This window comes from Benincasa hispida, unplaced genomic scaffold (assembly GCF_027475165.1).
Source record: "Benincasa hispida cultivar pf3 unplaced genomic scaffold, pf3_genome.v1.1 HicScf1705, whole genome shotgun sequence".
NCBI classification, from domain to species: Eukaryota; Viridiplantae; Streptophyta; class Magnoliopsida; order Cucurbitales; family Cucurbitaceae; genus Benincasa; species Benincasa hispida.
In genome coordinates this window covers 1-11992 of record NW_028326082.1, presented here as the reverse complement: position 1 = coordinate 11992, position 11992 = coordinate 1, and the positions used below count along the sequence as shown (strand labels likewise).

Sequence of the window (11992 nt, the reverse complement as noted above, 5' to 3'; positions counted from 1 at the left end):
ATGTGCAGTCTTGATGCGAAGTGATTGCCATTTGAATGCAATTCTTGATTTAAATGCATTTTTGTTTTACCCGAGTGGTTTTGATATGATATGCAGTGGGAGGGATAAGATTGAAACTAGATCAGGTGAAACTCTTTCTTCCCAGAATTTTCATTTTGAGACGTCTTAGTTGTAGTCAAGGCATTAATTGACAGTTCGGTTCTATTTTTCAGTTTAAGCAAGCTGAAGAAACTGCTCAGAATCTTGATTTGGATGGCCTTGTTGTAATTGGTGGAGATGATTCCAACACAAATGCACGTCTCCTCGTTGAAAACTTTAGGTATTTTTCAGAACTATGAAATTTGTTTATTGCCTCCCTCCTTTTTGCTCTCTTTCTCACTCTCATTGTCATATATGGATAAGCTATTATATGTTATTTTTATTACAAAAATATAAGGTTGAGTAATTAATTACTCTAGGGTACCATTTTTTTTTGTGTGCAAGACTCTATGATCTATATTCCCCTTCTTTCTGTTGTTTTCAAATTAGTAGTAAGAATTTGAAAACCCAAGTGATTGGTTGCCCAAAAACTGTTGATGGTGATCTCAAATCCAAAGAGGTCCCCACAAGTTTTGGATTTGATTCTGCTTGCAAGGTACTCATTTCTCTTTGTAACTGCTTTAGAATTCATATTTCGTTTGGACTCAACTTTGGTGACTGTTGCAAAGTTGAAGTAGTTTCTTCAAGAATTCAAGGAAAAAATGGAATGTCGCATTCATGAGATGAGATGCTTAATAGGCTCTTCTGATGTTTATGCAGATATATTCAGAAATGATTGGTAATGTGATGGTTGATGCTCGATCTACAGGAAAATATTACCACTGTAAGCATTTTGCTTAATGAAATTGAAACTAAAAATAGTTCTGATGTGCTGACATGTTCATAATAACTGAATTATTGACATTACCAGTATTTAAAGTTCAGATATGTCCACTTTTTTAAAAAATATATAAATAAATAAATAGATTTAATCCCATCTTGTTGCTTTATCTGTAAAATACAGTGCACTTCACGGCTGCTCAATTTTATTAACCTTCTCTATTTGACCTACCTAATGTGAGGTTGTACTTTTTCATTGTTGTGATGTTGATACTTTTTTGTTTCTCACTCAAGTTTCAAGTTTATTATCATATGACATTAAAGTGTACATATATCCACAGTTGGACGGCTTATGGGTCGTGCTGCTTCTCACATCACATTGGAGTGTGCTTTGCAAACTCATCCAAATATTACTATTATTGGAGAAAAAGTAGTTGCTTTATTTAAACTACTTAAGATAGAAACCTTTGTCAAGGACAACATTTATCTCCACATGCTTTACCAGATAGAAATCTTTGTCAAGAAGGGCATTTACCTCCACATGCAACCCTAGGGTAGTTTATTCTCTTTGAGAATTAGATTTTGTCTCAGTAATAACTAATAATCTCTGCAACAGATACTATGTAACTATGAAAACTGAAATTGTTGAGTCCGTTAATATATCCTGTTTGAGAATTTTATCTTCTTGCATTTTTACATGGAATGGTAAATATCAAACAAAACTTAAGGGTAAAGATGAAAAGTTGTGATAAACAAAGGATTCATGGAATTAGGTTGAAACTTTTAATATGGTGCAATGGAACTAAGTATTGACATCCCATATCATATTCAATTGCCTAAGTGATATTGGATGCCTTTTTTTGTCTGCATTGAAAAATTTGGTCTCTACCACCTAGTTGTATTTGACTCATGGAGATTTATTGGTTTTGAATATATGCAGGCGAAAAAATTTCCAGACAAAAAATAATTTGTTTTGAATGTTGACTCATTTATTAATAGAGCTTTAGTTTATAGGGTACATCGAATTTACAATGTGTTTTGCAGGTTGCGGCTAAGCAGCTTACCTTGAAAAACGTTACAGACTACATTGTCGATGTAATTAGTAAATGTTCTGAACTTGGTTATTAATTATGGTGTTGTACTTATTCTTGAGGGTTTGATTGACTTCATTCCGGAGGTATTTCTCTTGTTATTGTAACTAATTGTGTTTATTTCTTTTGGTTGTATGCTCACTATCCACTAAACCCAAGATTCTCGAGATCAATATTTCATTCTTGAACTGATATCATTTATAATTCGCTTTCTACAGGTGCAACAGCTTATTTCGGAACTTAATGAAATTCTTGCCCACGATATTATAGATGATGATAGGTTATGCAAAAAGAAATATTATAGATGAGGATAGGTTATGGAAAAAGAAACTAACTCAATCTCATTACTTTTTTGAATTTTTCCCACAAGCAATCCAAGAACAATTGTTGCTTGAAAGAGAACCACACGACAATGTCCAAGTAATTGTTTTTCCTTTTTGTTTTATACATGTCTTTTCATGAAATTGCGGTGGAAAAGAGAAAACAAAAAGGTGCATATAATGGGCGGCCAATTCAAGGGGCAGTCACATTTCTTTGGGTACTTATTCTATTCGTGCTTGAAATGTAAAATTACGAATGGTACGAGCAAATGGCCACGAGATGATACGAAAAAAATTGTACTTTGCTGGTTAGTGCTCTGTGTGTTATCTCTGTTTAATTCTTCTTTTGACTTATACGTACGAAGGGATGTGTGGTTTATCCACGAACTTTGATTCAACTAATTGCTATGCTTTGGGTTACACTGCTGGAGCTCTCCTCCAGAGTGAAAAAACTGGACCAATATCATCGATCTGTCTGTCCCACTTCTTGTACCTCCTGATCATTTTAGTCTCTAACCTTTTAACCTTTCATTCTTTTTCTTGATATCAGTTTCCTCCATAGATTTTTCCTCGTTTCTATTACTTACTAGTTATGCATATTAGGTAGGAAATTTGGCTGCTCCAGTTGAAGATTTGGTTGGTTGGCAGAACTGCATTGACTTCGTTAATGGACGTGGAAAGGAGACACGGTATGATTTTTTCATGAAAACGTGCATTCCTGTTCTCATGTTTTCTTGAATAACACGTTAATAATTTTTTTTATAGAATATTTTTTATGGGGAATAAGAAGGGAAATGACAAACAGAATATCAATTATCCAGCCAAAATGAGAACAATGGAGTTCACTAGAAGAAAAAAAATTTAAGATGAAAAAAACCTCTCCAATCTATATTAAAAAGACGACAATTTTCTAGTTGATGAAACTTAAAAGTTTATTTTATTTTTCTTTTTTAAGCATCCAAATAACTTACTAGTGACTAACAAAATACTATAAAGACAGATGCATGTAAGATCAGAAAAACAAGGATAAAAGTGGAGTATCATCATGTAAAAGTGGGGTATCTTTTCTCTTAACAATTTTGAAAGGCTTTGGATTGATAGAACATCTTCATGTAGTCTAGTTTAATATTTATCATTTGATGATCTCTTTCTAAAGGTAGAATTCGTTTGGCAGGTAAGTTCAAGCCTGTGATCAAGAAGACAATGGAATATCGCATTTCTCTACCTATCTTTCATTGATTCAATCTTTCATTTCTCTACCTATCTTCCCATTTTCATCTACATTTCTCTCCTACCAATGTCTCTGCCTTTCATCGTTAATGCCGATGTTTCCCCATCACAAGTGTTGGATTTGATTCTGCTTGCAAGGTACTCATTTCTCTTTGTAACTGCTTTAGAATTGATATTTCGTTTGGACTGAACTTTGGTGACTCTTTCAAAGTTGAAGTAGTTTCTTCAAGAACTCAAGGAAAAAATGGAATATCGCATTCATGAGATGAGACTCTTAATAGGCTCTGCTGATGTTTATGTAGATATATTAAAAAATGATTGGTAATGTGCACAAAGAGGAAATCATAATAAACATCAATCGAGAAAAGCTCCGGATTAAAACAGTCAAGATTCTGGAAGAACGAGAGAAGAAGAAAATGCCACCGTGGACGTGAAAGGCCCAGCTTGGAATAAGTAGTCCCTGAGCTACTATGTGAAGACCTCATCACGGATGCATTCTTTTTTAATATCCTTTTTCTGCATCAATACTTCATGAACTTTCATCACCTTATTATTACCTGTTATCATATATTTGCTTTTACGTCTTTCCAAAAAAAAGAAAAAAGGGTGAGAAAATTTTTGCTAACTTTCTTTTATTGTTATCATTACCCTCTCAATGTTTTCTTTGCAAACGAACAAGACACATGATTGCGAAGGCGCTGCATGAAGATACAACTACTTTATTATTATCATTACCCTCTCAATGTTTGCAAAGGAAGATCGCTGCAAAGAAAGAGGCATCGATAGGCAATGCCGACGATAGCGCAAATTTTGGGGTTGTATTTTTCCTTCACTCTATTCCAAATTCTGCACCATCGCATCGTATTTTAATTTTGAAAGTTTTATCACTGCATCCTGTTTGATTACCGCAATCATTTAACATTGATAAATTTAGTAAGTCGCCGCATGCTTTCTCTTTGCCATTTATGATTTCAAAGATGAATCACATGCATCTATTTTTTTTTTTTTTATATACTAGAGTCAACTTATTTTTAGGACAATCACCTCAAGAAATGTTTCTAAAAGTTAGTGGTCTGCTAGGTTTCTTTCAAACTGATCCTTTACCAAACTTCTTAAGAACATTGGATGACTTCTTTCAATCTATTGGCAAGGAGGACATTGCCGCATTTTAAATTTTGGGGTGAGGTATTTATTTTCAACCTTGCTATTTTTGGCTATATGAAGAAAAAAAAGGAAAATTAGAATAATAACTCCACTGCCAACGCAATGGTAGAAACACATGTTGATAAGAGTTAAGTTGGTGAATGACACATACATGTAGTTGGATGTCCGCAAGGACACACGTGGGGGCAAGCCGAAACGAAAGTAAGTCGCCAGGATCATCGCATAAGTGCAACTCCTCGTTAAAAGAAAAATTTGCTGAGGCATGAGTTGACTCTAAGAAGGGCACCTTGCTCGTTAATTGGATGTTTGCATGACACATGTGGGGGCCAGCCAAAAATTGAAGGCGAGGCTTGCGTTCCTTCGCATGGTTAGTTGCGCATCGTCACAATGCGGATTGCGATCACGTGTCGAAGTTACGGTATTAAGCGAATGCGGTCACTGCAAGATTGCGGCTACACGATAACGCATAATAGAGGGATCAACGTAAGGTTGGTGGAATGAACGCATCAACGTACATCTTGGGAAAATAAAAAACTGATGTTGACATTTCACCTATTACGCCATTAGCAGCAGAGATTTAGAAAGGACTAACGCGTCGCGAATGTCAGAATCAGAGCAGTCCATTAATGCTGTCGACGATCAAAGCTCTATATAAAGAAGCCGGTGAGCAGAATGTCAACTTATCTAGAGTTTTTCCCTGCGATCCAGACAAATGCGCAACAGAAGGAAGGCTTGAGAATTCTTCATTCTCTTTTCCATTCCGAGAAACGACCAATGCCTTCAGATTTGGAGCTAGATCTCGGAGAGTCAGCTCACCGCCCATCCATGGCTACCCTGTGCGTTATTTTATGGGTGGGAATTATGGATGAAATTGCGTTGAAGCACTTAAGTTTTCTCAGTGGAATTCAAGTAGTAAAACCCCACGAGTTTCTTGGTAAGTCCAGGGTCGAACACAGGGAATTGGGAAAAAATATGCGGTGGTAATTTCTCAGAAGAATTTGCGGTAACCAAATAAATCAAGTAGTTATTGGGAATGTTGTTTGTGGTAATAAAAATAAACAAATGCAGCGGAGTTCGAATCATTGGGCGTACAGAATTTATCATACCTATCTCTATTGCATGCGTTGCAGGTTGGCAAACAGAAATTTATCTATAGGTTCTTCTTGTTGTTTATGCAGTTCTAATCATTGCACTCTCGAGTCTAGATTTAACTTAGCTCTTTCAATATCTTAGGTTCTTTCTTTAGAGACTCTCTCTCGAGTAGTCTAAAGGGTGATCTCTAAAGGGATGTCGAGCACAACATAAATGAAAATGGGAGAACTAAAGAGAGAGTCTATAGAGTACTCGAGAGAGAGTCTATAGTGAGAGTTAAAAGGTAATCAATATGTCATTCTTGAACTGATATCATTTATAACCCACTTTCTACATGTGGAACATCTTATTTCGTAAGTCAATGAAATTCTTGCCCATGATATTATAGATGAGGATAGGATATAGAAAAAGAAACTTACTATTCAATCTCATCACCTTTTTGAATTTTTCCCACAAGAAATCCAAGAACAATTGTTGCTTGAAAGACATCCACACGACAATGTCAAGGTAATTGTTTTTTCTTTTTGTTTTATACATGTCTTTCCATGAAACTGAGTTGGGAAAGAGAAGGCAAAAAGGTGCATATAATGGGTGGCCAATTCAAGGGGTAGTCACATTTCTTCTGGTACTTATTCTATTCGTGCTTGAACTTTTGCTGTTTTACTTAAACGCTCTTGTTTAATAATTTAGTGATAACACATATTATATTTAGCACTTGGGTAGTAGGCAAATCAGTTGAGATCTAAAAAACATGCATGTTGGTAAATGCATTAAGATCTTTTAAATTCATATTTGATAATTAGCAGGTTACCAAGTATCTAGACTTCCATTATGAACTCGTAAAGAAAATGGCCAATCAAGTGATGGGTTAGGCTTACAGCTAATTAACTTTCAAATGTAAACTTACAAATGGTACGAGCGAATGGCCACAAAATGATATGAAAAAAATTGTACTTTACTGGTTAGTACTCTGTGTGTTATCTCTATTTATTTCTTCTTTTGACTTATAGGTACGAAAGGATGTGTGGTTTACCCACGAACTTTGATTCAACTTATTGCTATGTTTTGGGTTACACTATTGGAGCTTTCCTCCAGAGTGGAAAAACTGGACCAATATCATCAGTCTGTCTGTCCCACTGCCTGTACCTTCTGATCATTTTAGTCTCTAACCTTTTAACCTTCCATTCTTTTTCTTGTTATCAGTTTCCTCCATAGATTTTTTCTTCGTTTCTATTACCTGTAAGTTAGTTATGCATACCATGTAGGAAATTTGGCTGCTCCAGTTGAAGATTGGATGGCTGGCGGAACTGCATTGACTTCGTTAATGGACGTGGAGAGGAGACACGGTATGATTTCATCATGAAAACGTGCATTCCTTTTCTCATGTTTTCTTGAATAGCAAATAATTTTTTTTCTAGAATATTTTTTATGGGGAATAAGAAGGGAAATGACAAACAGAGTATCAATAATCTAGCCAAAATTAGAACAATGGAGTTCACTAAAAGAAAAGAAAATGAAAGATGAAAAAAAAAACTCCCCAATCTATATTAAAAAGACAACAGTTTTCTAGTTGATGAAACTTAAAGTTTATTTTTTTCTTTTTTTGAGTATCTCAAATAAATTAATAGTACTTAGACATATTATAAAGATAGACAAGGTGCTGTAAGATCAGAAATAACAAGATACAAAGTGGTGTATATGAAAACGTATGAAACAAACAAGGCTTTAGGATTGATAGAACATCTTCATGAAGTCTAGTTTAATATTTATCATTTGATGATCTCTTTCTAAAGGTAGAATTCGTTTGGCAAGTAAGTTCAAGCCTGTGATCAAGAAGACAATGCTGGAACTAGATGGTAATATGATCTCTTTCTAGAGTAAATGTCGTTTCCTTTAATCTCCATCCCAGTCTTATATTATAATTCACGTCGCTCCATTTGTCATGTGAGGAGGTCAGATCAGAATCCTACCATTAATTATGCAAGTTCAAATCTAAAAGAAGAATGGAGCAGGTGATCTGGATATAGGTATCTTACACAACCAAATCGATGAAAATCGAACCTATTTTTCAGAATTTGGATAAGATATTTTAATGAAGTCTCGGGTCAAATTCCATAATTGGAAGTGAGATACCTAAATTCTTTGTAGTTTCCATTCTTACATGAATTATTAGGAATGTGTTAAGTTCATTGTAATGTCTAATTTTGTTGGTGTGTATTTTTGCTTAGTATTGTCTTGTAAAGGGCTGGCCGGCAAAATCATAGACGAAGCTTTATGGTATTTCTTTTAATTATTGGAAAAGGAGGGCTCCTGGGTATGTTCTCGAAAGGGAAGGTAGAGGTAGTACTTCGAATGGCGAAGAGAGGCGGCTCGGCAAAGAAGGAATGAGAAATCGTCAAAGATGACTTCTTTGTTGGCGAAACGAAGGGCTAGTTCTTTCTCTCTCCATCTTATGGTATTTCACTTGATTTCTTTCTTCTTGTCCTTCTTTCTCCTTTTTCTTTCTTTTTTTATCTCTGTTTCTCCGTCTATCTTCTCCATCTCTTGCTTAATTTTCTCCATCCATATGATTGTATCTCAATATCTTTTTGTTTTTCTGTTTTCTTCATCTCATTTCTATTGATACTCCTTTCTTCTATTTCTCTCTCTTTTTGTTTTCCCTTTGTTAAAATTTGATACTTCATGTATTATTATTTAGTTTATAGCTAAATGTCATTAAAGCTAAAATATTGAAATATTAGTAAAGTAACTTGGTCATTAGTGTTGCGTGTGTGTATCATTAGTGTGGGTGTTAGTTTAAACAATATAAAAAATTGTTACGACTGTTGTATTTGGTTAGTTAATCATGTATTTTTTTGCTAGGTTAAATCACTTCATTTTTATCCCCAATTCAAGTCGTGGAGTAGAAGAACACACTAAAAGGTATGAAAAAGTTGTAGTAGTCTTTTACCTTCAGGCTATTAAATTTGAGCGATTTAGTCACATATTAACTCTAAATCTTGCTTTTCTATCTTAAAATCTAGCTCTTTATTTTATCCTTGTTTTAAAAAATGTTTGAATTAGTCTTTGTCAAATATTATGTCACACTTGCATTAGTCTTTGTAAAATCTAGCTCAAGTGCCTATTTATTTGTTTTGCTATTCTTACGTTCTCACTTCTTGGTGGAAACTAAAAATCCCATAGAAAGTTCATTTATTTTCTTGGTTGGTTCTTTGGGAACTATTAATGCCTTCCACGTCTTGCAAAAAACCTCCCATATGTCTTAGGCCTGAATTGGCAAGTTTTGTGTAGCATAGCCGAGTTCTAAACATTTACCTTGGTTGTCCCTTTTCCACTAAAGTCTCCAGGTGTTTTTGGTTGGGATTTATGTTTTAAGCCTTTTCTTTTTGCTAAGGTTGGGTTTTCATCAAATGTTGGTGGAGGTCTTTATCTGTATGCAAATTGATTAATTTCGTGGAGACCAAATGTGTTTTAAAGTAGACTAAATTGTTACATTCGCTTGGAGACCAAATATCTCTTTTCATTTTTTCAATGAAAAATTTCGTTTCATTGAAACCCTCTCTCTCGTTGTTTTAGCCATAAAAATTTTAGTCTCTTGCTGGCCAAATCCTCACATCAGGGACTCATATGGAGCTTTTGGAGCATCAAAATCCCTTCTTAGAGTGTTATCCATTTTGTCCACAAGCTCTTTCCTCTTATTCTAGTCAAGTCCTTCATCTTCTCGACCTTGTCGAACACTCAATTTTCCACTTCTTTCATTGATTCAATCTTTCATTTCTCTACCTATCTCCCCATTTTCATCTTCATTTCTCTCCTACCAATGTCTCCGCCTTTCATCGCTAATGCCGATGTTTCCTTAGTCATTGCATCTTCTCCGTCGGAGATTGGCCTTGTTTCTACTGTGTATATCGAAGTCCAAGCCCACTGTATCGATCAACCTCTCCCTTTTCCCTCTATTCCCAAAAACCCCTTCAAAATCCTCGATGGCCCTCCTAGCTCTGCCGCTGGCAATCCGGGTGTTTATTATCCATAGATCATTTACTTTCTCTTCTTGTTTTGGAGTTTTTAGCCTTCATAACGTGCTTTTTTTTTTTGTACTCTGTTTGGTAACTGAGTTGATTGATGTCTCGAAGGAAGAGTAGTGACATGCATTGAGTTTTGTTTGTTCTTTTACTGTTTTGCTTATGATTGTAAATCTTGCTTTTGTTTGGAACTTGAGTTTTACTGAATGCGTTTGAGGCCAGTTGCTACTTCTTAAGGTTTTAAAGTGTTTGAATTGTGTGTTATAAGTGCGCGCAGATGATATCACAAAGTTGTTTCTTGATCTTTTCGGCCAACCGTCGGCAATGTTGGTGCCAAGTGATTCCAGTTCGGTGCAGGTGAATAAGAAATTGAAGATCGGAGTTGCCTAGTCTGGTGGCCAAGCACTGGGAGGGCATAATGTGATTTCTGGACTATTTGGTAGGGTCTCATTGTGTCCACATTTATAAATCAAGAACAAATGTTTGCTTTTCTGTTCAAGTTGTGGCTAATTAGCAGCTTCAATGATTTTGGTGAAGATTACCTACAAGTTCATGCAAAAGGAAGCACGTTCTATGGTTTCAAGGGTGGTCCTGCAGGGATCATGAAATGTAAATATGTAGAACTAACTGCATAATTTATCTACCCATATCGCAATCAGGTTAATTTTCTTGAAGGGATTTCTAGCTTTCACTTGTTAGAATTATTAGTGTGAATATGTGCAGTCTTGATTCGAAGTGATTGCCATTTGTATGCAATTCTTGATTTAAATGCATTTTTGTTTTATTAGGGTGGTTTTGATATGATATGTAGTGGGAGGGATAAGATTGAAACACTAGATCAGGTGAAATTCTTTCTTCCCAGAATTTTCATTTTGAGACGTCTTAGTTGTAGTCAAGGCATTAATTGACTGTTCGTTTCTATTTCCAGTTTAAGCAAGCTGAAGAAACTGCTAAGAAGCTTGATTTGGATGGCCTTGTCAATTGGTGGAGATGATTCCAACACAAATGCCTGTCTCCTCGCTGAAAACTTTATGTATTTTTCAAAACTATGAAATTTGTTTATTGCCTCCCTCCTTTTTGCTCTCTCTTTCTTACTTTCATTGTCATAGATAAGCTATTATATGTTATTTTTATTGCAGAAATATAAGGTTGAGTAATTAATTACTATAGGGTACCATTTTTTGTGTGTGCAAGACTCTGTTATTTATATTCCCCTTCTATCTGTTGTTTTCAAATTAGGAGTAAGAATTTGAACCCGAGTGATTGGTTGCCCAAAACTATTGATGGTGATCTCAAATGCAAAGAGGTCACCACAAGTTTTGGATTTGATTCTGCTTGCAAGGTACTCATTTCTCTTTGTAACTACTTTAGAATTGATATTTCGTTTGGATTGAACTTTGGTGACTCTTTCAAAGTTGAAGTAGTTTCTTCAAGAACTCAAGGAAAAAATGGAATATCGCATTCATGAGATGAGACTCTTAATAGGCTCTGCTGATATTTATGCAGATATATTAAAAAATGATTGGTAATGTGCACAAAGAGGAAATCATAATAAACATCAATCGAGAAAAGGTCCGGATTAAAACAGTCAAGATTCTGGAAGAACGAGAGAAGAAGAAAATGCCACCGTGGACGTGAAAGGCCCAGCTTGGAATAAGTAGTCCTTGAGTTACTATGTGAAGACCTCATCACGGATGCATTCTTTTCGAATATCCTTTTTCTACATCAATACTTCATGAACTTTCATCACCTTATTATTACCTGTTATCATATATTTGCTTTTACGTCTTTCAAAAAAAAAAAAAGAAAAAAGGGCGAGAAAAATTTTGCTAACTTTCTTTTATTGTTATCATTACCCTCTCAATGTTTTCTTTGCAAACGATCAAGGCACACGATTGCGGAGGCGCCGCATGAAGATACAACTACTTTATTATTATCATTACCCTCTCAATGTTTTCTTTGATGGAATGCAAAGGAAGATCGCCGCAAAGAAGGAGGCATCGACAAACAATGCCGACGACAGCGCACATTTTGGGGTTGTATTTTTCCTTCACTCTATTCCAAATTCTGCACCATCGCATCGTATTTTAATTTTGAAAGTTTTATCACCGCATCCTGTTTGATTACCGCAATCATTTAACATTGATAAATTTAGTAAGTCGCCGCATGCTTTCTCTTTGCCATTTATGATTTCAATGATGAATCACATGCATCT

The 11992-nt window shown here is 35.2% G+C and overlaps 1 protein-coding gene and 1 long non-coding RNA gene across 4 annotated transcripts; both read left to right on the top strand.

Annotated features, from left to right (window-relative positions):
• Positions 1-96: 96 nt before the first annotated feature.
• On the top strand, positions 97-2084 carry LOC150030664 (pyrophosphate--fructose 6-phosphate 1-phosphotransferase subunit beta 1-like; the record flags this gene model as incomplete). Its single annotated transcript, XM_090309423.1, has 5 exons — positions 97-125; positions 213-319; positions 529-634; positions 799-862; positions 1200-2084. Coding segments are annotated over 5 exons (518 nt in total), but the record flags the coding sequence as incomplete, so codon positions are not given.
• A 5899-nt stretch (positions 2085-7983) lies between these two features.
• Positions 7984-11958, top strand: LOC150030663 (uncharacterized). Of its 3 annotated transcripts, XR_016526633.1 has the most exons (7): positions 7984-8210; positions 8618-8677; positions 10055-10436; positions 10566-10619; positions 10706-10810; positions 11017-11119; positions 11284-11958. It is a non-coding gene; the product is annotated as an uncharacterized LOC150030663 (long non-coding RNA). The 3 variants fall into 3 exon arrangements; XR_016526632.1 differs by having other exon boundaries at positions 10706-11119; XR_016526634.1 differs by having other exon boundaries at positions 10046-10436; positions 10706-11119.
• The last annotated feature ends 34 nt before the right edge of the window (positions 11959-11992 follow it).